Here is a 26713-nt window from a genome sequence, read left to right as displayed (position 1 = left end):
TTTCAAATTCCGGATCCCTGTCGATTGACACAGATTCCTCACACGTAATGTTATCATTTATTTCAATAGGTCTCCAGAAAGCCATATTGATGAAAGTACCCAAAAACACTAAGATTTTCACAAAAATCGGTTTAAACGATGAGATTGGAACCTTTGGTGTGAAAGTAGAAAAATTCTTCTGGAGATCAATTACCCTAACACCAAACTGATATTTTTGCACTCGACGCGCGTTTCGCTAACAAGGTTAGCATTTTCAGGAGAAGCAAATTGATACTGAATCTAAAGACAAGGGTTAGCTGTTTATATACCTGCAGTTTTTTGGTCCGATGTGGACTTTCTTTGTTGAATGATGATTATCTTAATTGATTTTTCGGTAATTAACTAGCGAAACCACTACCTGCAAATTAATTTGTCCGCTTTTTAATCTATTGTTGACAAATTAATTTGCATGTAGTGGTGCCACTAGTTGATTACCGAAAAATCAATTAGGATAATCATCATTTAACAAACAAAGTCCATATCGGACCAAAAAACTTTAGTTATATTCAGTATCAATTTGCTTCGCCTGAAGATGCTAACCTTATTAGCGAAACGCGCGTCGACTGCAAAAATATCAGTTTGGTGTTAGGGTAATTGATCTCTAGAAAAAGTTTTCAAAAATCGGTTTGCAAAACCACTCACTACCTCACCTAACCCCACGAACACACGGCACTGATAAAGAAATATTGTGAAACGGACAAACAATTAGTATTCAGCCAGTCTAGCTAGCCGAGCCTTTACTCGACAACTACATTTGATAGCACGTTTACTAACTATCTAGGCGACTAGGGGCCACAGGCAAGAAATGTTTATGACTGTACTCTTATTTTTATTGCCGTTCCAATTGGGAATCGATAGACTATAATTTTGAAATTATTAACGTTGCCGAAATAAAAGTATAGCGTAATACACTGGACCTAACAAGTGATAAAAAAACAATATTCCGATTACCACAAACGGCTGCAGACATTCAATTTGCTGTGTGTAATGCAATCAGAAACGATCCTTGTGTTTTTGAAAAAGTTCGGGAGTCGATGTGGAGAAGATTGGTTTCTTGCATTCCAGCGAATGGTAGTCATTTTCAACAGTTATTGTAGATTAAGAAACATTACATGTTATTTTTGGTAATTGTCATTGTCGAAATTCTTCTTCGCTCCGTATCTTTGAAACAAAGCACCCTACCATACATCATCAAAGGACAAATTATCTTTAGAATAGTCCAAAGAAGAGTCCCTCATGTTTTATAAACACCTCGTATAATGGGCACCGAAACTGTTACCTTGGTGGTACTTCTTTAGATTTTCTTTCCTGATTTTTAACGCAATATTATTATTAAAACTACTTTATTGGGGTCCAAATGCTATTGCGAAGTGATATGAATGCTTGAAATGCTGCTGATGAGTTGATACAAATAACCTCTTGCACCCCACAGGTAGCCTACAATTGAAATTTGACATGATTTCTCCAAGAAGAGATTCCTCAATTTGACGTTTCAATATTTTCATGAATTCACATGTACGCTTCCTTACGTGAGAGATGAATCTGTGATTGTTCTATATTTCTCAAGGAGTTTTGAATGAAATTCGTTTTTTTCCTTTTTTATCTGTGAATTTTCCATTTCTTTTTATTTAAAGGTTAACTAAAAAATTGTTTTTTTAATTTGAAAATCACAATTTCGTTGTATATCGAGTTCTATCAATACGAACAGCTAAATACTTTTAGATTTCTCATAAATAAGCAAAAACGAGGTGATACTTCGATCAATTCTGTTACGAGGTGATATTTTGATCAATTCGGTTGCTTTGTAGAATAGTGCTGAGCCAATACCAAAGCCAAGTAACCTTGCTGGTATTTTTGATGTAAATATATACCAAATTGGTTCCAGAAAGAGCGAGAAACTTGCTAATTGATAACATTGTTATCCTAAATAGCTTCTATGAATAATCACCTTCAATCCATTCACGACAACCACCACGACCATAGACTACTCAAAACTCGAATTTTCCCCCTTTTCACCGTTCACCTCATATGCAAAAGACCACCGCATAAATTAGTCCAGGTCCCGAGGCCCCTCAATTGGTCCCCGAGGAGGTGACACCGAATCCGTCAGCCCAATGAGCTCCGGCGACCACGACGCCTGCCCGGCGGCTGACGTTGCGGCGCCGCCCCTCAGAATCTGCCTCCCGCCGCCGCCGACCTCATCCTCGCGTAGGCAGCGACACTGGAACGGTCGCTCTACGTTCGGCGCGCCGCCAGTGAAACAATTTTTGTGTGCACCTGGACAGCGGCACCGTGGAGAACCGCGGAGGTGGGCAATCGGGCCCGGGAGGCACTCTAGGCCTGCTCGGAGAGTCGCGTGTCGCCAGCAACATTCGCGGTTTTTTTGCCACCAGAATAGGCAGCGCCCTACCGGATACAGGTGAGTACATTAGGTCCAAAGCTCATTTTCAGGATTTGGGTCCTATCGAGTTTCTGTTAATTATTCATCAGAAATTGGTTCGAACGGTAGGAGCTCCATATATGAATCCTATCGATTCAAGTTTGAATCTGAATGGCGTGAGCTCTATTTATGATTGCTGTCGACATACGCAGTATTGAACAAGTCAGGTGAAGATAATCCATTATTTGCATCCTCCCAATAATTAACACCTCAATTTGAAATTTATTGATTTGTTATCTGGATTTGAGGCCTATTGATTTTTTGAAGTTTGAACTGAATGATAACAGCGCCATGTATGAGTCGAATCGATTTATGTAATATGAAATGAATTACGTGATTAATGTTATGCTAGAGCCAACATACTGATTCAAGGATAATTGAATATTTATATAAGTACTAATACGCATGAGGAGACAACTTATTTTTCTTGATTCAGGTCCTATTGATTTCTGGTAATACTTTCAAGTTTAAACAGCAGAAACTCTATATATGAGTACTAACGATTTATATAGTAATTAACAAAATTGTGGTAGTGTAGTTACTTCCATTTTCTAACAGATTTTTCAGTAGAGTGTGTATACAGGGTGAATCAAAATGATACACAGATGAACAATATGAGTATATTTCATCATTGCAAAATTTGTAGACTCAATGATGGCATATCAGGGCCGGATGAAATTGAATGAGGAAACAAAAATTACTAGTATTTTATGTTTCAAAAATTCATGAAAGAAGTTTTCATGTTATGTTTTTACTTATCGAACGAGTTTTTGGCATATATATAGATATATGTATATATATATATATATGTATATATCTATATATATATATATATATATATATATATATATATATATATATATGGTAAAATGGATTAACAGGGTCTCTCAGTCAAAAAATCAAAAATCAAACTCTGCTTTACTTTGCCAAGCTTTCGCTTCTAATGGGAAGCTTCTTCAGGGCCTATAATTTAATGATTTTTGAATATTTTCGCCTTTGAATAATATTACAAATCATACTTACAGTAAAAATGAGTGAAAAACAATAAATTGAAGATAGAATTGATATAAAAGTTGAAATGGTGGAAATTAATAAGTCTTCTGATTGTATGAATAAGAAAACTGACATTGATAATCTCAGCAGTATATATAGTAATTTACTAGAACTACATCAAAAACATAATAATAATGAAAGATGTATCAATCAATAACTCTTTCATTACAGTAAAAAATTATCAAATCATCATACCCATTGAAAAATGACATTTATGTGAAGGTATGACATTTGTCAAACCCACAAAAAAATCGTATACATGTTAACTTTTATATCAATTCTATCTTCAATTTATTGTTTTTCACTCATTTTTACTGTAAGTATGATTTGTAATATTATTCAAAGGCGAAAATATTCAAAAATCATTAAATTATAGGCCCTGAAGAAGCTTCCCATTAGAAGCGAAAGCTTGGCAAAGTAAAGCAGAGTTTGATTTTTGATTTTTTGACTGAGAGACCCTGTTAATCCATTTTACCATACATTTCTCCAGTCGCTAACATTATCCAATTTATATATATATATATCTATATATATATATCTATATCAATATATATATATATATCTATCAATCACAATCACAACCAATCAAATGGCGGGATTCAATATCTGCGTATGATAAATAATCGCAGAGATTACCCTTCCATCATTCAGAAGTATAAAGAATATTTCCATTCCACTTTTTTTGGCTAAACGTTGAGAAACTCATTCAAAGTGAACGACGGCAGCAATCCAGAAAAACACAAAATACCAAAAGTCGCGAAAGCATCAAAATCAAAAATCACTTCGTTGATGTAATTATTAGCAAATCCTAACAATAGCATTGGAGGTGGAGAAAAATGAATGAAAAGTAATTCCCATGAAAGTATTTAGAAAAATGGACAACCTTTCAAACACAAATTCGATGCTTTCGAGTTAATGCAGAGTTGAAAATAATAAATAAAACAATAAATTGCTTTATTTGCTTGAATATTTGCGATCCGGTTTTGGCCATATTTTTAGGAAGCTCTTCCCAAGAGAACTTTTGCGGATCGTGGCTCTTGAAATAGTTGATGATGCCGAGAGAAAAAACGAAACATTCAAAGCGAGTATAGCTACTTCAGTTTTTTGCTGTAGTATTGAGCATATTTATTATCGAACTATGAATTAGGTTGTCGCAGTTATGAGAAGATCATCTATGTGAAGCAGAAAGAAGATTTTAGCGAGAATTGAACCCTGAGATATTCCAGTGTGAATAGTAAATGAATCAAAGGACTTTCTATCAACCACAATGATCAAAAGCGATATAATTCCGGTGATGAGTCCTGGAAGAATATTCCTAGATATATTCCTGTTGTTAGACCTGGTTTAAGCTTCAGATGGATATATACCTGACAGTTTTGATTACGAAATACTCGTACAGCTGAGCTCCATATATATAAATACATCTTAACAGTTTACAAAAAATTTCATAGGTGTTTGTTCCGAATATTTTGAAATGTAGTCCACTTCCTTCTTGTCTACTGGATTCATGTGCTTCTTTCTCTCATTCCTCATGTCCAACTTGTTCATATCTTTAACAGCCTGACCATCATTCCCATATCTAGATAAAAATGTTTGACCATAAAAACAATTTCTATTTCATTAATTTTCCTGAAAGGTCTTTTTTTCGACGAAAATGAGTATAATATATGTTTCTGTTTCGGAAAGTCAAATTCAGAAAGACTCATTGTTCCATTTACTTTGTGTATTTCATCAGATGATTGTTTGAAAGAGATGGACTTTCATGCACAAGATCAACATCTTCTAGAGAAATTATTATTTCTCATACTCGTCTAGCTATTGGGATATTCAGAATTACTGTTGATGAAAACGTTAGTATCTGAGAAAACTACTAATATACTTTACTTTTTTCTGTTGTATTTGTTGCAAACAACAATTTAGATTTTTATTTTCTCCACAGTTATCAAATTGTAGACTGCTTTGCATAATTTCACTAGTTCGGACTTCCATTGTCTACCATATAAAATGTTCGCATTACCGAGCACAAGAAACACACACAGCGAGGGGAAACCAGCAAATCAGGAATAGCAGACCACGTTTGGACCCATCAACACAATATCGAGTGATCCTAAGCTGAGATCTTGTACAGAGAGGAACATTGGTTTAGGAGAAAATTCAAGAAATCCGCATACATGTTATCCAACAACGTATTTAGCCAAGCTAGCGTAGAGATACGCAACGTATGGAAACCCATCATTAAGCGAAAAATGGCCAACTCCCGCCAAACGGTCATCTCCCACTAAACCAGTGAAGCGGAAAATGGAAAGCGGGGATTAGTGAAAGTACTCGAACGACCCATAAATAGTCATCTCTCGGAGGAATCAGTCATCACCCGAAGATGATTGTAGATACCAACAATGAAAACGTCGTGAATTAACGTGACTTGGAATCTCTCCACTTTTTATTTTTATTTTATTTCTATTTTTAATTTCTTTATTTTTATTTATTCAATTGTTCTATCTTTATTTGATTTGAAAGGGTTATATTTTTAGGAGTGATTAATTTTTTGGGAAAGAAAGTTTTTGGCTTTCTACTACTCCATCTGATACAAAAAAAAAATGGATGAGAGAATCTTCCAAAGAAAGGAAGGATTAATCAATTTGAAAATAAGTAACTCTATACATGGATGTGTAGATCATGCAAAGAAGTAACTTTCAGACACAAACTATCTTTACTTGTATTTTATTTAACTATAATTTAATTTCAGGTTTATTTTGGTTGATATAATTGTTATTTTCAGCTATTCATTTTCAATTCTTCTTTTTTAGTTGATTCAGGGAATTCAAATCATTTTATATAGTAGAAAATGGAAGTCCGAACTAGTGAAATTCATCATGAAACATTGTCAATCACCTTCAAACAAATGCTTTGCATTGTGTTTCAAATTCAGAAATGCTCATCCATTTTATGAAGAAGGTTTGGCTCTATAGACACAATACACCTCATCTCATATAGGCTTGGAAATATCTATTCTGGGATATTTCTTTTAGTAAACTGCTTGATTCTACTCACTAAAAGTAATTAAATTGATGTGATGAAGAAATGAGGATGCTTTATCGAATGCTTCTCTTCTTGTTATGGAGGATTTCTGTTGGTTGCAGATTAGGTTGAATGGTTTGTGACCCAATAGCTGGGTCTATGAAGTTGAAGTTGAAATAATATGGAATTCTCCAGGTACCATCAATACATCATCAAACTTGCATTGATTTATCCTGAAACTTTTGCCACACTAACGTTCACACTATTCGATTTTTTTTAACACTGTTGCCCTTAACACTTATGCTGTGAACCGACCACAATTTCTATAATCAATTTTCAAATTTGCAAGTTTCTACGACAGGATATCCATGATGAAAATCTTTCCTTTTTTCTTACAGAGGAGCATTGTCCAAAGTAGTAATGCGGTTTCACTTATAGGTCTACCAAATCTGTAGTTTCTCTAGGAGAATCATTTGTTTTTTCTTCCAAAAGCATAAGCAGAATTTTGCTTCATGTATAGTGGCACTTCTTTGCAAATTCACGAGTATGTGGCTGATGTGCACAAAAGCGATTTACTGAGCTCTGAGAACTTGTCATTACCTAAATGTGGTTCACCCAACTCTGATTACATTTATTATACAAACAGTATTGGTATATTTATGAAGTGAAGATTCAGGTCATCAATAAGTTGAATCTATCGTGGTTTATCAAATTCTTCAAATTAGATTTCTTCTCAATTTTCTGATAGTCTGGCTCCCGTGTCGTTAGCAAATGTGGTAAATCTGTGCGTAATTATAAAAAGTCTTGAGATCTCTAATATGATTATGGCTGATCCCTTCTTTCTGTTGAATTCCTTTCTTGTAGGGTATGAGTTGTGAGACGTGAATTCGTGTTTAAGGTACAGTGTTTTTTCGAATTGAGGATAATATTAGTCCAGCATCTCAACGGATGCTCGGATAATTTTTGTCTGCGTCTGATTTTAGAGCCAGAGTTTCTGATGGACGAAAATTAGTATATTTGTGAAATTGTTGTGAGAAGTTAGACAGCAAATTACAAACCAGGCATACTGACGTTCTGAAAATTCCGATTTTTCCGTTAAAATGTTTCAAATATGATCGCACAGGATCAGAAACAGTATACTCATATCGATCATAACTTACCACAAATATCTTTTACGGATTCATTATCAATATATCTGTTTCACAAAAATTCCTCACGGCCATTCTGTATGTCAACATTTTTGAGGAAGATACCTATTTGAGAGATCAGTGCTTGCATTTTATTATAAGTCTTCAAATCATCTTTTCTGGAATAACACTGCCGTTACTGCCGTTTTGAGAGCCTGATTTAAATTGTTCTTCTCCTTTTTGACAGGCATTTCGACAGACACCGTGGTTGGAACCAGTGCTCAAACCAAAGCAACATTTCTGTTTCGACCCAGTATTTGTCTCATAATTGGTCTTAGACTGAAGCATCACTGTTTCAGGTTCATCATTGTACGCATCCATATTATCATTAAATCCCAATAAAGTATTCAAAGAAATAAAATCTCACTTTCAGTCAGTAACAAGTACAAATCACTTTACATTTCATGAAGCAAATAGATATTCCAAACTTGTCTTTATTTTTATTGAAAACATTATAATTGAAATCATTCAAACTGAAATTGATAGATATTAGCAACTAATATTCATCAGAGTTATGAATGACTCCATTAGTGGGGTGCGGGGGGATAAGCGCAGTGCCTCCCCACCCAACCTTACAAAGATATTAATACAATTCTTCTGTACAGGTTAACCTGGATGGCACTGCGCTACCCTCCATGAGCACCGAGTAACGCCCGACCACAAGCAAAGCGACCTCAAGGCCATCCAACCATGTCTAACATTCCCATCCTCAACATGGAGTTCCGGGAGCTGAAAGAAGCGGTCTGGACAAAGCTCCAAGAACCGCGAACCCAACGCAAGCTCATCCTCGTCATTGTCTCCATAGCTCTGCTGCTTGACAACATGCTCTACATGGTGATCGTCCCTATCATCCCGGACTACTTGCGGTACATTGGAGCTTACCAGGATTACGCGTTGTCGGGAAACGAGTCACTCCCACCAGGTACACCCCGGAAACACGACCACCACGGCCAGGACCAGGCTACAGGCATCCTATTCGCATCCAAGGCCATCGTGCAGCTTATGGTGAACCCCTTCTCCGGAGCACTTATCGACCGCATCGGCTACGACATCCCCATGATGATCGGACTCACGATAATGTTCCTCTCGACGGCAGTGTTCGCTTGTGGCCGGAGCTACGGCCTCCTGTTCTTCGCCAGAAGTCTGCAGGGGGTCGGTTCGGCCTTTGCAGACACTGCAGGACTCGCCATGATCGCAGATCGATTCACGGAGGAGACAGAGCGCTCCAAAGCGCTGGGGATAGCGCTGGCGTTCATCAGCTTCGGATGTCTGGTGGCACCCCGTTCGGAGGAGCACTCTACCAGTTCGCTGGGAAAGAGATGCCCTTCCTCATCCTAGCATTCGTCTCTCTCATGGACGGGTTCATGCTACTGCTCGTTATGAAGCCCATCAAGGACCAAATAAAAGAGTCGCAGATGGTGAAGCCGCCGTCCGTGCCCATCTGGAGACTCTTCATGGACAAGTACATCGCGGTGTGCGCAGGAGCTTTGATGATGTCCAACGTCGCGCTGGCCTTTTTGGAGCCCACCATCTCGCTCTGGGTAGAAGACAATTTGACCACGGAGAATTGGAAGGTTGGGATCATCTGGCTACCAGCTTTCTTCCCACACGTTTTTGGGGTTATCATCACCGTGAAGATGGCCAAGAAGTACCCGCAATACCAGTGGCTCATGGCCGCTGCAGGGCTAGCCCTGGAAGGCTTATGCTGCTTCATAATACCCTTTGCAAACTCCTACGTCTTTCTCATGATCCCCATCTGCGGGATTTGTTTCGGAATCGCGCTCATAGATACCGCTCTCCTCCCCACTCTCGGATACCTGGTGGATGTACGTTACGTTTCGGTATACGGCAGTATATACGCAATAGCAGACATTTCTTACTCGGTAGCATACGCGGTAGGACCTATTATAGCAGGCAGTGTGGTCGAAGCTATCGGCTTCACCGCGCTAAACGTAGGTATCGCCCTGATGAACCTATTTTACGCTCCGGTGCTGATGTATCTAAGACACATCTATGACTTCAAGCCTTTCGAGAACGAGGCAAACATTCTCATGTCTGACCCACCGAATAAGGAGTATCAGACGTACTCGATGCAGGAGCAGAAACCGGTGGGGGGTGAAATCCAGAACCACTTAGAGTACAAACAGCAAGAAACCAATTTCGACTCTGGATATCAGAGCCAGGACTACCAGCATACAGGCTACCAACAGAATTATCAGCAGCGCTCTTACCAGCAAGATCAGCCTTACCAGGAGACCCCGTTCCAGCAGCCTCCGGCTCGTCCTCAGGGGCGCGTTCTTCCTCAACAGCCAGAGGCAGCCAACCCCTTCAGGCCGCAAGTGCAGTCTACTGGAGGAAATCCTTTCAGGCAAGGCTTCTAAAATAGGTGTGTATATTGTATATTCGGTTAGTAAGCGTTTTGAGTTTCTGTATTTTGTGTACATATCACACCGATTGTTCCTCTTATTGTACATATCGGCTGATATAATGTTAGAATAGACAAAAGACAAGCTGGCTGCAGATTGATACGTAGATACTCATTTCCATTAAGGTAATTTACTGTTATCTTACATGAAGAATCTAATAGAATCGACACTGAATGAATATTACTTCTTCAATAATAGTAATGATGAAATTGTATAGTAATATTCAGAATTATGTTTTCATCTTCATTGTAGAAATTTTTCAGGTTCAATGTTGATCAATAAATCTCAAGGAACTTCATTTTTTCATGGGAGTGTGTACAAGAATATTTTTGTTGTATAACATGAAAAGGAACAATTTTAGATTTGGTCTCAGTTAATAACAAAACCAAACAAATATGTCAATGCGAGTTGAAATAACAAATAGTTCTTTGATGTTAATTTGGATTTTGATATACTGTTTTATGGACAATTTGGGCATAAACTATAAACTTTCGGAAAAATATAGAATTGGACTTTTTCATTCAAAATCATAACCAAATCTCTAGCTATTTTTCAACACTGATGTGATTTATGAATATTTTAACTTAATAGACAATCCCTAATGGAAGTAGAATTCTATTGAATCGATCTGAAACCGCAGTCATATAATACGATACTGAAGTCATATTTGATGGTATTATTTATGTGAATTATTTGACAGATTCAATGACATCTATTAGATTCCTAGATGGGTCTGTGGAATTATTATGAATGGCATTTGTAGAGATGAAACTTTGGAATAATTTTCAACAAATCTGATACGATATCAATCGAATGTTTTGATCTCAAGTTGACATTTCAATTGTAATTTATAATTTGGCATGGACTCAAATGAAATTCTCATAGCGTTTATAGTGAATTTTCCAATAATCCATATATTTTCATACATTTATTTCTGAACTAGTCAACAGATCATACTTTAAACTGATTATTATTTTCGTTGTGAGTTGAATCAATATCTGAAGGCGATGGTAAGAATGTTTTTTAGTTGAAGGTTTTCGATAAATATCAACTTTCACAAAATGAATATATCAAAAACTGAAACAAAATATAAACAATTATAGAAAATGCAAACAAATGATTGATTTTGACTGTTACTCTTACAAAAACAGTTTTTTTACTAAACGAATTAACTAACTTATATTTTGAATTCGTATACAACATGTTAGCTGAAATATGAATTATCTTCAAAACAGAAAGTTATAAGTTGACAATTCAAAGATACACAAACATCATTTCCGCACAAAACAAAATTCCAGAATTTGTGAAGGTTTGAATGAAAACACATAGTTCAACTATCAAAACAACTCGGGTGATGTTGAAACAATTCTCAGGTGACGAAAAACATAGATAAACTTGTTTCTACTTCACAAAATAGAAGAAAAAATAGAAGAAAACCATTTACGAATGTTTTCTTTATATGGCCCTTGTTGATTTCGTATTGTTAACTGCCACTGATTTGACAAAATGGTAAGAAGGGGTTACCTCAATGTTTTATTTTCCGGATATCATTTCGTGTCCTGTGTTATTGACCTTCACAAGGATCATTTTCACGACGTTTCGACAAAGTCTCATTTGCCGTCTTCTGGTGATCACTGGAGTGTGGACCTAGACTGATTCTCCGAAACGCTATTTCTCAATTCATAGGTGTGGCAGGTAACTTCCATAATTATAAATAATTCAATGATCAACGAGAAAATCAAAGCCCTTAAAGAAGAAGCACCACTTAAAATAATCGTGAGCATCAACTGGCGAAACACATCGCTCATGCACTTCAACAACTTGCGGAAAAGGTCGATTCATACGAACGCAATGCGTTGATTTATACTGATAATACAAACGGTCAGCCCAGACGATATCCTTGTGAGCTTTGATGTGACTTATTCATTCACCCATGTAGAGGCACTAGAAATTATCAGAAAAAATATAAATCAGAAGAACATATCATCACCTTGGCTGAACATTGCATCAAAAACAGGTATTTCATTTATAACGAGCAACGACATAAACAAATTGAGGGGTCACCAATGCACTCACCACTATCTCCCATTATTGCCAATCTCTTTATGGAAGAAATCGAAACCGAAGTAGTGAAAACGTCAGACTTGAAACTGAAACTCTGGCTGAGATATGTCGATGACATTTTCGTGATTTGGTGACAAACCCTAAAAACTTTCAGGGTTTTTCGATCAAATTCACGAAAGAAGTTACAAAAAGTAGCCAGCTCGCATGTCTCAATGTGTTGATCATGAAAAAGCCTGACGGTACACTAGACCACACGGTACATCAAAAAACAATACACTCCAATAGATACCTGAACGCAAATTCACATCACCACCAAAAACAAATTCAACTGGTGGCAAAAACACTGATTGAACGTTCAAGGAGGCAACAGGAGTTGAACACTATCGATACAACGGCAACGGTACGAATGAATGAGTACTCAGAGAAAACTATAAAAATGGCTTCCGAAATCCCACAGCAATAGCAGAAAACTCGAGAAACACCTGTCATAACCACCATACTATCATACATCAAAGGAACCAGAGAAAAAATCGGCAGAATCCTCCACCAACACAGCATAGCAACATAATCAGTATAAGAACGTACAATAAGGTCCATGGTCTGTAATTCGAAGGATCAGATACCACTGGAGGACCAAGGAGTTTCCGAAGTACCATGTCTAGACTGTGACAAGACTTACATCGGATAGACCAAGAGGCGAATCAACATACGCAAGGATGAACATAAATTAGCAGTAAAGGAAGAAGTCATTACATTCCTCTCTTCCAACACGTATTGGTAACAGGTCACAACATCAATTTCGAGAACACAAAAGCAATAGCAATGAGAACTTCTATTTTCTAACAATCAGAGAGGCTATCGAAATTGAAAAATGACCCAGTAGTATGAATAAAAGTGACGACGCGCAAAGGTTACCAGCAAGATGAAGACGCTATTTGCAGACAGATGAACTAGAAAGTTTCCCACATCAAATCTAATCTAAATGAAAACATTTTGATTTTCAAATACGCGATGCCAAAATTGAGGCTGAAAAACGACGTTATTCATATTAAAACCTGTAGAAAATTTTCAAGCATAAACTAAGATGAAGACCTAAAATTAGAGAAGCGTTTGAGAGCAATACACAAGAAATTATCAGTGGGTTGTTTCGTGTTGAGAATTTCATGCTTCCTGATCCTTTTCTGCAATAAGAATATTCTGTATATAACTACTTCATCTCAGAAAGTAGCAATGTAGGTTGGGTGACGTGAGCGGGTCTATTCGACCGTCCACCGCAACCCGCAAGGGTTTATTGTGGCACACACCTATTCACACTCAGCCAATTAAACCCAGCTTCTTAACGAAACCGATTAATTTGTATGGTGAGTGGTCTTTCAGGTCAGATGGTGAGAGTACGGCTCTGCCGAACTCTAAAAACCTGATATCTGTGCCTGCCACAGCGGGGCAGGCACAAAGTATGTGCTCTGCTGTTTCATCATTTTTCAAACAGAGGCGACACAGGCTGTCTGCTGACAGTCCGAGTCTCTATATATGATGATTCAAATGACAGTGACCTGTAAGAAGGCCTGTTAGACATCGAAGTTCATCCCTATTGTAGTCCAACAACTGTCTGGTATCAAGCTTCGTAAGGTAAATAAACGCCTTGGAGTGAGACAATCCTGGAAGATTCTGCCAGAAGTCCATAAATCTTCTTGCCATCCAGGTGTTCAAATTTTGTTTGGCAAAGCCTATAGTGATGCCAATGACAGGTTCTGGTACGATGAAGCTGCTTGCAGCACCCTCTTTTGCAAAGGAGTCAGCAGCCTCATTGCCTTCCAGGCCAGTATCGCCAGGAATTATGACCAGAGACAATCTGTTGAGTCTTTCAATAGAGAAGAGTCGTTTTCGGCAATTTGCTAGCAATTTAGACATTGCTCGGTAGGAGCCAAGAGCTTTCAACGCCGCTTGACTATCCGAGACTATTTTTATTGAGTTATGTATGAGGTTGGATTCTTGCAATCTCCCCGCACACAATTCAATAGCGTAAATTTTCGCTTGAAATACAGTCACATAGGTTCCTAGGCAGGTTGATATCTTTGTCCTGGGTCTGCGACTGAAAACACCTGCACCAGAACCGGAAAGTGTCTTTGATTCATCTGTGAACAAACAACTATCTGCTCTCAATATTTCCTTCTCCCGGAAGATCCAGTCCTCTCTACTCGGTTACAGTACTTTATCAGGCAGTTCGTAGTTGACAGTTCGAGGCATGGAGTCAGAGGTCATTTCTAGACAAGCATATCAATTCAAGCTGCCTATATTAATATCCAACCTGATGAAATATCCTATAGTTTTCACGAAAATAAAATAGTTTGTTACTTGGAAAATACAGAAAAAACTTTCCAAAATTCAGAAAAGAGTTCGAAATACTTTTTGATAATGTTAAAACATATGTATCGATCTCTCTGTTTCTGACATATCAGTGTATTTGATTTTGTTTGTTGGCTCTCATCAATATCGTTTTTTAAAAGTTGTTCAACATAAACAATTCTGGTTATTAGTACATGGTAATGTTAATCACATGGTTCGGACACATAATTTGTTAATAAGTCACTGAAATTATAGGTTGCTGCTTTCGGTATGAAAAATTTTTACGAGGAGAAAGCAGGTATAATTAATACTCGTATTTGGCAAATTAGTTAACATCATCGAAACAGTAGTTGCAGCATCTAATAACTCAAGAATCATTTCAAAACACCTTATTAGTGAGATTAGATCAAAAAGAATTTAATATCGTCGATTGTATCAGATTTTTTGAAATTAAAACGGGCATATGTGCAATAAATAGATGGGTGCCATTCATATGTATGTAGATATGAGTATGTTTTATTATATATTTGGTCAATCAGCATGACAGAGGGGTTGAATAAATAATAGTGTGGGTTGAATGCCCATACTTTTCTACCTGTCAAGTTGTTCAAGTTTTCTGGAATGAAATGACGTAAACAGTTTCCAAAATCTCCCATCAATATCAACATCTTCAGCTTATTTATATATGCTTCCAATTGATTTCTGTGAAATATTAGTATTCTGAGTTTATGATGAAAAATACAGCTGTATCAAAATGTGAAATTCATTTTTGATAATTCAAGTTTTGACTCATCATTTTGGCAAAGTAAACTTTCTTGACAGAATAGTGTGTGAACTCATTTTCAGTTTGTGAATAAAGGTTGATTACCTTCGGAATGTTGTTGTGTCTCTAGCTTCATCAATATTTCGACTTTCTCAAGGCTAGCTCGGGAGTCCCACAATGATAGCTGTTAAGTTAAATTCTATAGTAATATGTGTTTATTGAAAACACAATTGAAAAACCAAAATAGAAATAGGGATATTTGTTAAAAACTCACTGGAATTTGAAAAGAGAAAGCAAAAGGAAATAGTGCATGCAAACCCTTGCAAAATTTTTGTTTGGGAGGTCTTATGATTTCTCCAAAAATATTATGAACTTCAGAGTCTTGAAGTAGAAAATGGGTTTTGGCGTTGTGACGTCAGTTGTAAGTGATACACATGAAAATCTTTTGCCAGAAGTTTTAGTACAGTAAGTGTCAGTTTCACAAAGTATTGAAAAATATCAGAATATTTGCATGAACCCGAAATATATTCAATATATTCCTTTGGATTTTCGATTGAAAATTTGCAAAATACTTTGGTAGCCATGGTGATTGATATTACTTAGCATTTCTAGAGAATGTAACAATGTATTCTTCTACAAACACTGTATAAGCCAAATATTCTTATTATTTCTCCACGTAAGTAAGTTTCATTTTGCCCGTGATAAATGAAACATTGAATCTATTAATTGATTTTGATATTCAATCAATTCCAAACATTTTTATACCATTTTCTGTACCTTGAATACTCATATCGAACATAACTCGAATACGATTATTTCCAAATATACTTAATATATGACTCTAATTTTGTTATGGATTATTTTGAAATTATTATATATTCTAATATATCAACTAAGATCACATACATATCAGAATCGAATGATTCATCTGTTAACTCGTGATAGGTCGAGAAATCGACCATATAGTTTTAGGACTAGTTTATAAATACTGGGTGTTCCCTTCAAATCTATTGAAGTCATCTCACGAAGGTGGAAATGAGAGAAAACTCAAAAATTGGCAAAAAAATTAATATGAGTCAAATAAGACTGTACCCAAAATATGTTTGCAATACTTTAACGGAAATTCAGAATAGTTTTTGATCTAAATGACTGATTGAGGATTTTAAGGGAAAATCAAGTTTAGCTTTAGAAAAACACCTCAACGAGAAACGTCAAAGAAACTGTTAGAATGTTTGCTCTGCTATATCAGACAATGTTTTATGCTGCAGTTCAGTTAAATTATTCCATGTTGTTTTTTTTTTTAAACTTATTTGGCATAGTAGCGAAATTCAGTTTTGAATAGAATTTTTCCATCATCGCATGTTTCTATTTCGAATGCCAGAACTCTTTTTTCACCTATAATTAACATTTTTCATAAGAGTATTGTGAAGCCTTTCAGTGACAACAAACTCTCTCAATGAACTGAATTGGAATCAATTCAAGGAAAAATCTAATTTCATATGAAGAATCTGGAAATAATCTTAGTTTTTAAAATATGATTTGGAACTAGTTTATTGTTTCAAATGATCAAAATATATAAGTAACAAAATAATTCTGAACTATCTGTGAAAGTCCTCTCAAAATTTTCAAAGTGAAGATCGTGAAGCCTCAAAAGACATTTTTCATCATCTGACCCTGTATAATTTCAATCTCATTGGTTCTGGTAACTCAAATCTAGTTCTGGTTTCGAATCCTAACATGTGTATGCTTCGATATATCACATACATATTATATCAGATACGAGACTGTATCATGTTCTGGAATTTTTGATGTACCTCAAGATTTCTTTCTTTATTCATTGACTCGTTTATTTTGATTCCTGCCCACCAAAGAAAAAACTGATGTTATACTCATTTATGTAGGGATAAAAACAAAACACATTCCAGTAGTGAAACATCTCATATGATTATCTCAAAGTTGTAGAAGAAAATTAATTGAAATGAAAATGAACTTACCAACGAAGTGTCATGTTTACTAAACTAATTATAATATTGGTCATTTGTACACACAAGAAGGTCATTTAAAATTTTAGTGAATTTAGATTCTCAGTATGAATGAACTATTAACCGATCAGCTGATTGATTGCCTAGTACAAAGTATTCTATTTGAAGAAATTTTCAACCTTTTGTTGGCGATTTCTCTTCTTCCAATGCCAAAATTATGACTCCTCTTTCGAAAAGGTGAATAAAAGAATTTTATTGAAGTAGCGGAACTATGGTCTTGTGAAAAATATATTTTATAATGTTCAATTCCCAGATAAAATGTTTCGAAATGTGCTGCAACAAATCAATTCATGAATTGCTATTTGAATATATGGAATTGTTTCATGAAAAGAATGAGAAAACCCCAATTGTGCAATGAGCCTCACCTTCCATGATAGACACCTGTAGATTATATCGATATCATGACTTTTTGATCTGAATATCTTGGCTTTCTCACATCATTTCAAAATGATTAATTTTCCATTCACAAAATAGTGGGTTGTGAAAATTATAGATGGAAACCAAAATAATAATGGTTTATCCGATTGAAGACCATAAAAATTTTCTCAATTCTTGTAATTCTGAAGGTGACAAGAACGAATATGTGACATATTTGTTCTCCAATAACTTGATGCTGATTCATTGATGTGACTACAGTTTGGAAATAACTTATATATTCTAACAGAAAAAAACTATGTCGATTGTGAACATTTTTCACTTCAATGAAACTTATTTGCAAAATATTAAATATATTTATCCAACAGCATTCACTATGAAATCTAAAATTGTTTAGTAGTCGTTTACTAATAGAAAATATATCATCACATTCAGCTGTTACAGATATTTGTTTGGAAAATATCACAGGAGCGTCAATTTCAGCCACCCCATCATGAATTTTCATCATCTGAAACCTACATTTTTCCACAAAATAAGCATAATCTCGCATTCGTAATGTACAACAACCTTTTTGACCTTTGGCAGTGTCTTTCAAGTTTTCCAAAACAATGTGCCTTATTATTTTCTGTGGTACAAAAATCATTATCTCCATCCCCTCTCTACGGCCCTCGAAGGGGGAAGGAGCTACCCATGGATCGAAGTTAGCAACATTTCAAGCTCAATTAAAATATGGCGGTATTTTGGCCAGTTTTCTCCTGTGTCTTTTGCTCAAAGATCCTGATTTTAGTGCCTTCTTGTGGAGAGTTTTAGTGAAGGAGTTTGGATGGTGTGAGGTTTCAAAGTCAAAATGGGAACTGACATTTGAGAATGTGGAATATGACAGATTTTGGGAAAGTGCACGTTGCAGATGAAGAAGATTGAGGAGGGGTGGTCTAAAAGAGATCTCCACTGCTATATTCCCATCGAATAATTGTTTCTGTTGTGTGAGAAAACTCGACAAATGGAATAATAATATGAAGTCACGTGAATTAACAAAATGATCTATTCATAGAGAGATCTGATTTTTCAGATTTTTCGAGGATTGGCAGCAAAGAATTAGATTCATCAGAACTCTGAAAAGACGCAACTTCATAAAATCAAATAATGAGCAAGCGGACGATGTGAAGCAGACTAAAAACATATGTTTTTTTGTTCAAATTGGAATATTGAATGCTGTACCTACTTAATGTTTCTCGATTAATTGAGAGCATCATTAAAACAGAAGTATTGAGTATGAAAGTAGTACCTACTTAGGTGAATATTTCGAATGAAATAAACTTATCAACTGTTTTTAGTCTAATGTGCCTTGATAATTGGTAGTATAAGCTAAGAACAGTTCAGATAAATTTCATCAAGGCCGATGATTTCCAATGATTAGTGACATAAGGCTTCACCTCTTGCAGAACATTTTCACTGGACTGATGATAGTTTCTCACTTTGAAAATGACTTGAATCGTGAGGAATCAATGGATATTCTATCTACGAGTTTATTAGATTGTCTTTCAATTCAAAGTTTCATAATGAATTGGCTTATAATTTTTCTGAAGATATGTGAGTACAGAGATTATTTATATTCACAAGAACAATATAATCAGTATTTGAACAAATACCTGAAAGTGATCAAATTGATGTATCAGAAATTGAATCAAACTAGGGATAATCTGTCTTTGAATTTATACTCTTCATAAAAATAGATGAATGTATCAAAAATATAATGTAACAATAAAATGTATGATATTACACAATGTTCAAGGAAAACACATTATTCTGGTGCTGTGATTTCCTGAATTTCCTATTTCCATAAAAACATTCGGACTATATGCTTCCATTTCTTATTTATCGATTCGAATCATATACTATTTGTTGAAATGAAACAAGTTAATAAGCATTTTTCTCCGACGAAAGAGTCCATAACTTTTGAAAAATGCCACACCTTCAGGGTCAGAAAATTTAAAAACGATTGTCAATTATTAATTTATTCGAGATATATTGAGGGACACTGAAAATAACCTGACTGAGGTTCAAGAAGAGGCAGCAATATTCAATATCTAAAACAGTTTTTGCTGAATGAAAAAAAAAGTTATCAGAACACAAATCGAAGAAAAGGGAATTGAAACTTTTTATGTTTTTTACCACTTTCATATGTAACTAACGTTACTGCAGTTTCATCTTATAAGGACATTTTCAAATTTATACATTAAACTTATGTAAACATAGAAAGTTTCAATTATCTTTTCTTAAACTTATACATTAATATATAAGTTTGAAAATGTTCTTACAGGACTGAACTGCAGTAACGTAAGTTACAAATAAAAGTGGTAAAAAATATAGAAAGTTTCAATTCTCTTTTCTTCATTATGATTTCCTAATCACGAGCTACATCCATCAATTTATTAGAGCACAAATCATTGAATCCGAATGATTGTGGCCCACAGAAATAATAACATTGTCGACATGATTCATGAAGACTATGAATAATCAATGGGCGAAAATTGATATTTTCTAGGGTAGAGGTTTGTAATTTTTGAAATTACCTTCAGAACAATACAGTGGCCTTCATACTGAAATGAAATTAATTTTTCAGTAACTAATGAAGAAAAAACCAAACATCACAAATACTTCCTTCATGTTTCTCGTTGAAAAAATCTAATTATAAAAATCTTAGGTTAAGTCACGAAGTAGCCCGCATCACACACCCGTCTTTTGACTGATTTTGTACATTGGATTTTATTGGACTTAGCTGTCAGGACTCTAGTGTCAATTTCCCGGTATGTAAAACAATGTATGTGCAAAAATATATCTGTATATCTGATTTTTGCAGTTAGTATAAATACGTTTGGGAACCAGAAAATTTGCTCATCTTGTAGATAACTTAATTGTAACTACCCCAAATTTATCTGTACTCCCAATGTATATGTAATGGAAATAATGACAATTATCTGAATAAGAAATTCTTTCAAATATAGAAAATGCATTATATTTCACCATATCCTTCTTGATTCTTTTTGAAACTTCACCAAGAAATAGAAGAAAAGTTTTTTTGTTGAGAATTCAATGAGGTAATTAAATCACTTTTCAGAAAATACCCAGCTTGTGGATTATCAAAGTTATCAGAAAACTTTCATTCGGTAAATAAACATTTTTAGCTTTCACTTTTTCTAAATCTGAGGTTTCTGAAATGCTTACATATTTGAAGAATTGCAGAATTCTGTTTCAAACCATGTTCGTTCGTTTTTTCTACAGACTGTTAATTTTTGAGAATTTGCTTATGAGAAATGTATCTAATCCATAACCGAACCTAGCCTACGAAGTTGAAAAAAAAGTTTCTTATCCAAAATTTACTTATACTACAAAGTTGTAGAGTACTGCAGTAGGCTCATTAACATGAGTGTACAATTCATCATTGTCAGTTATAGAAACCACCTCTACCTATCGAATGAACCTTTGTCTGAATCTTTATGCAGTTTTCATTCCTAAATGGTATGTGCTGAAGTATTTAACGTATATTGATTGCCAAATAATCCAAATATTGAGAATCTATAACACACTTGTAGAAGAAGTAATGGAATAGACTAGGTTTGGTAATAATATTTAATCAGAACAAGCAACAATGACGGCAAAATGAAAGTTTTTTAAAACAACATAATAACAGTACAGTACTTAGTACTGTAGTAGTACTCTGACGATAGCCTGTATCCTCCTAGGCTGAATTTCATGCTCTTGTGTGTCTTTTTAGGGTGTCCCAAATACGTTCTATGAGATTTGCGTCAGGACTGTTTGATGGCCACCCCACTGCCTCAAGTCCAAAAACTTCAAGATTCTGAGTGACTGTTCTTGCAGCATGTGCACAAGCATTATCATGCATTAGCACGAAATAGTCGTAACCAATGAAGCCACCGTAAGGTGAAACATACTCTTCAAAGGATGTTGCGTATGTACCAGTCACTATTCATTCTTGAATTCACCTCTATAAGCTCGGTGTGACTGTCCCAACTAATGCCACCCCACAACATAATGGAACCACCACCAGAGCTAACGTTCTGTATAAGATTATATTCTGCGAAACGTTCTCCAGATCTTCTGTATACTCGACCACGTCCATCTGGTTTTCATAACTAATCTTGTTTCATCTGTGAAAAGCATTTTTCCCCACTGATGTTCATTCTGTTTGACATGGGCCATGGCAGATTGTAACCGTCTAGATTTGTAACGTGGGAGAAGCCTAGGAACTCTGGCAGGGCGTTTTGGATTTGAATCAACTTCTTTGAGTCCTCTTATTACCGTTTTGACACTTGTGTTAACTTGTCTTGTGCTCAATAAATCATTTCTGAGATGCGGAGCTGTAAGCGTGCGATTTCGCAAAAATCGAATTTTCAAATATTGGTCGGCGTTGTACATCTCTTACGTCCTTGATCAGACTGCCTTTTGTACTCACCAGTCTCATTGAATCGCTTAAAAATACGAGAAACAGTCGATTGATGGATATGCAATCTCCGCGCATATCACGTATTAGTTTGTGTTAAAAATTTTAACACAAACTAATACGCTCAAATGCGGAATCTCACTAAGAATACTACAGAATCAAGACATAAAGTACTCGACAACACTAAACAAAACAATAACCATTAATAGTGGCAAAAGCATACTATTCAAAGTTTGTAATTTGTACTATTATTTCACTTATTCAGCTATAGCGACTATGTCCAAGCATTCTTTTATCTATACTGAATAGAAATTTACGCAAAATACTTTGGCCTTTGAACATTTATCAATAAAAATAAATAACGTATTGAGGGAAAAGGAAATAATTTGAAAAAAAACTTCAAATAAAATATGCAATATTTCTGTCTGACAGTGTATATTACTCTGAACTATTTTTGTCGCTTTGAGTACATCTACAATAATTTGGAATAGTGCCACAGAGGTATGTCGGTAGGGATCGGTTTCCATTTTACTGATGGAAAATATAATGATTGATAATAAAATATTTTGTTAATATTTTTTAGACTCATATGTGAGTCAGTTGGGCTGAAAAGTTTGTGAAAAAAACATTTTTTCTAATAAAATTTCATTTTATTATTCAATATAGTTGTCAGATCTGGAGAATACGGTGGATGTGGAAGCAATTCAAAGCGCAATTCAGGCTATTTTGTCATCGTTTTCTTTGGTTTGTGACACTGTGCTTTGTCTTTATGGAACAACCCTTTATTTTTCTTCAAATGGGGTCGTTTTTACGAGATTTCGTCCTTCAAAGCTCAAATAATACTGTCTCGCTGTTCAAGATAGTTATACCATGCGCATCTAAAAATACTGAAATCAGCCGACTGTTGCGTCTTTGTACGCTTTGGAGACGGTTCACCACGTGCAGTCCACTAGGATGACGATTGTTATGATTCTGGTACGAAACGGTGGAGCCATGTTTCATCCATTTTCATATATCGATGTATGAATTCGGGTTTTTATGGAGTAACAGCTTCAAACACTGCTCTGAGTTATCAATTCGTTGTTGTTTTTGATCGATTGTGAACTCACGCGGCACTCACTCTGAACAGAGCTTTCACATACCCATATATTCATGCACGATATGTCCAACACGTTCTTTTGATATCTTTAGAGCCCCAACTTTCTCGATCAACTTCTCTTTGTGGTCATCCAAAATAATTTGATGGACTTTTTTGATGTTTTCTTCGGTAACCTCTTTGGGGCGTCCACTGCGTGCATCATCTTCGGTGCTTATTTCACTTGGTTCAAACTTCACTTCTCAACGGTTGATTTCTTTGATGCAAACTTCGACCGATGTTCATCAAGCCAAGCTTTGGATCCAACATTTTTTTTTCGATGAAATCAATGTTTTATTAACACATGAAATTTCTTTTTATCCATTTTTCTGAAACTAATGAAACTTTACTTAAAATGTTCTATCCTATAAACTAAGAATCCGACAGCTGTTAAATTTGTACACGTATCTTATGGAGGTTAGGGTTAATTGAAAACCATGTGTATGTAACACAAGTAGCGCCATCTGTGTGTTAGGCTACAAAGTTTTCAGCCTACCGAATACTGTGACAACACTGAAGTCCGCACCATCTGGGACTTTAGTCGCAGTCCCACTTTAGTTGTCATCTGCTATTGCAGACCTGTCAAAGTAAATATATTTCAAAGACATTTTTGGAAAATTATGTTCTCTTTGAAAATTTAGCATCGTGATTTTCAACTGTCTTTCGAAACTATAATAAATAGTATATAAATAATATACTACTGTATCAAAGCTGTCCAGTTTTTGGAAAATTCCTTTCAAAATATGTCAAGATTGGCGGGTCTAAAATAATTCGTGACAACTAAGGAAGGGCTCACATTTATTCATTTTTCAAGCACAAGTTAACTGCAAAGTTAAATTCCAATTATATCTATTACTAAAAAAAACTATTCGTATAGCGCGAAGTTTATGAAACTGCCGTTGAAAAACGAGTAATTATCTCATTGAAATGAAAACGCAGAAATATTTTTATGATTCGAAAATTCCTTGAAAGGAAATTGAAGGTGGATTCAAGTATCAAAAATAGTATTCTGAAGTACTATAAAATCCAATATGAATGTGTAGCCTTGCATGATATGTGAGAAATATAATTTCCAAAAAAGTATAGCTATCGCTTTGTAGTTGTCGTTAAATTGCATATCAAGCAATAATCCTATACAGAAGGGTGTTCAACTGGATTCGTAACAAAGCTGTTTAGAGTAATTTAATGCCAGGTCTTTGTAACGAATAAATGTCATTGAATACTCTTCATATAGTCTTCTGTTGACCAAAACTAGGCGAATTTATCAACATCGAATGATATATATTGTCATCTAATCTAAAGTTATCTGTGAATTACGAAAGCACTTTACATATCTATAAAACAGGGCTTTTACACATAAATAGTGTTTCAATAGAATTTGTATATTTTTCGTAAATGTCACTATATCCGTCTATCCAAGTGATGCACTTGATCGACATAAAAACCAATTATACTTGTACTGGTGTACCACACGGTCTCACAATTTATCTATGCGAATCAACTGTATACCGCGATATTATTTGCTTCAACTGCGATATGTAGGTTAAGAAAATATCTGTAGCGGTTAAGATATGTTTCATTTCATTCGACTTTTGACCACTCTGTACATTTTGTATAGTATCGAAGTGGTTGAAGGATTTCGAGCAGTGCTGTTCATTTGTTTTGTAAAGTACTGATAGTCTAAAATGTTACCTTAATTCGTGTATGAATGACTGTATGATACGTAGTTTAAGTTGTAGATTTGATTATCAGATTTGGAATAGCTGTATAGATATAGTAGGTGTAATATAGTTGTTTCTTTGGGTGTAAAGGAGATGTATTGAGGGTGCTTCTAGACATAGAAAAGAGATGGGTTGAAAATAGTAACTTTGTTCCAAGACAAGCAGAAAAGCAACAGTTTTGATGGAACTTCAATTTAGTTATGTTTCTCTGGATAATATGAAACTATTGCTGTTCTTAGGTACTGATTATTCTTGTCATTCTGAATGGATCTATTAAACTTTATTGTTATGGATATGTTGTTTCATTAAATACTTTATTTTTGATCTCCTGTTTTTTCTAGAGAAAATATCGATCTGGTAGTTTATTTTTCTTCTGTGATCTCTTGCTCACATTTAATGTTTCATATGAGAAATAATTTGATTTCTCTAATTGAAAATAATTGTCAAAAGTTGACAAAACCGGAGAAGAATCACTAAACTGTAACCTCCAACAATTGCCAATAATAATGCATCCTTTTTTCTGGACCTTTACAGTTGTAGTAAATTTACTTAAAAGATTTTGAAGATCAGAAAAAAATCAAATTGTTAGTAACAAATTGGGATGAAAAATAAAATGCATTCAGTTTTTCCACACCAACTGGAAATTGAAATGATTTATGTTTGGAGTTGACATGAAGTTTTTTGACGTTACTTTCGATCGTTTTTGACAAAATCAATACATAAAATAAAAGTATAACAAATCTATGTCTTCACATGGGAGATATTTGAGAGAAACATTTATTGCGGGATCTTTATCAACGCAATAGACCTGAAAGAATAATTTTCAGAACTTTTGACGGTCTGCTTGATCGATTTGTATGCGGTTTTCACTAATGTATTGTGGAAAACTTCACTCAACAATGCATTGTTTGAATCATCTCAATCGGTTCATAGAAATCACGTCAAAAATTTGTTGGAAAAAATACTATGAAAATATTGTTCAGGTAATTTAGCGAAAACTATCGTTTACTATGTTCATACTTTGTTGTGAAAATAACTACTTTTTTGGCTAATACCACGATGGACATTGAATCATATCTGACAGACATATGTGCAGATATATCCACATAATAAAAAACTTACAGATGATTTCTGTTCGTTCACTAGGGCACTGTTGAAATCAATTCAATGATCACTTACAAATCTGCTTCGGAATATTACTCCTCATCAGTGCAAGACTGGTCCAACCAAAACATGCAGTATGTTTGAGATTCGTTGCTTAAAAGAGCAACGAAACCTTTTCTCTCATTGAGATAGAATCTGTTTTAACTATCGTGAATTAGTAACAGTCCCACTTCTTCTTCTAAAATAATATCATTCACAACAAAAAAGCGAACTTTAATGTACGATTTAATGTACGATTATTCAATCAACAATACTACAATCAACCGCGTACACGAGATAAAATATCTTGGTATAACATATTATAGTAAATTAACATTTACAACACATTTAAGTAATGTGACTGGTGATGCAAATAGGATGCTTGGATTTATTTACAGAAATGGCAAAAACTTCAGAAGTTTTCGGATTGATTCGGCTATTACTTGATGAAGATCTATAGTAACTTCACAAACAAAGTTTGTGGAGATCAAATCGTGAG

The 26713-nt window shown here is 35.1% G+C and overlaps 1 protein-coding gene across 1 annotated transcript; it reads left to right on the top strand.

Moving 5' to 3' along the window:
- The first annotated feature begins 2260 nt into the window (after positions 1-2260).
- On the top strand, positions 2261-25364 carry VAChT (Vesicular acetylcholine transporter). Its single transcript, XM_023164669.2, is given in 3 exon segments — positions 2261-2458; positions 8343-9013; positions 9016-25364. Coding segments are annotated over 2 exon segments (1689 nt in total). The 5' UTR covers positions 2261-2458; positions 8343-8427; the 3' UTR covers positions 10119-25364.
- The last annotated feature ends 1349 nt before the right edge of the window (positions 25365-26713 follow it).

This window comes from Leptinotarsa decemlineata, unplaced genomic scaffold, assembly GCF_025532065.1.
Source record: "Leptinotarsa decemlineata unplaced genomic scaffold, Ldec_3_MD MMD2_tig00026330_RagTag_RagTag, whole genome shotgun sequence".
Taxonomy (NCBI): Eukaryota; Metazoa; Arthropoda; class Insecta; order Coleoptera; family Chrysomelidae; genus Leptinotarsa; species Leptinotarsa decemlineata.
The sequence above is the reverse complement of the archived record's forward strand: the minus strand, read 5'-3'. Positions and strand labels throughout refer to the sequence as shown.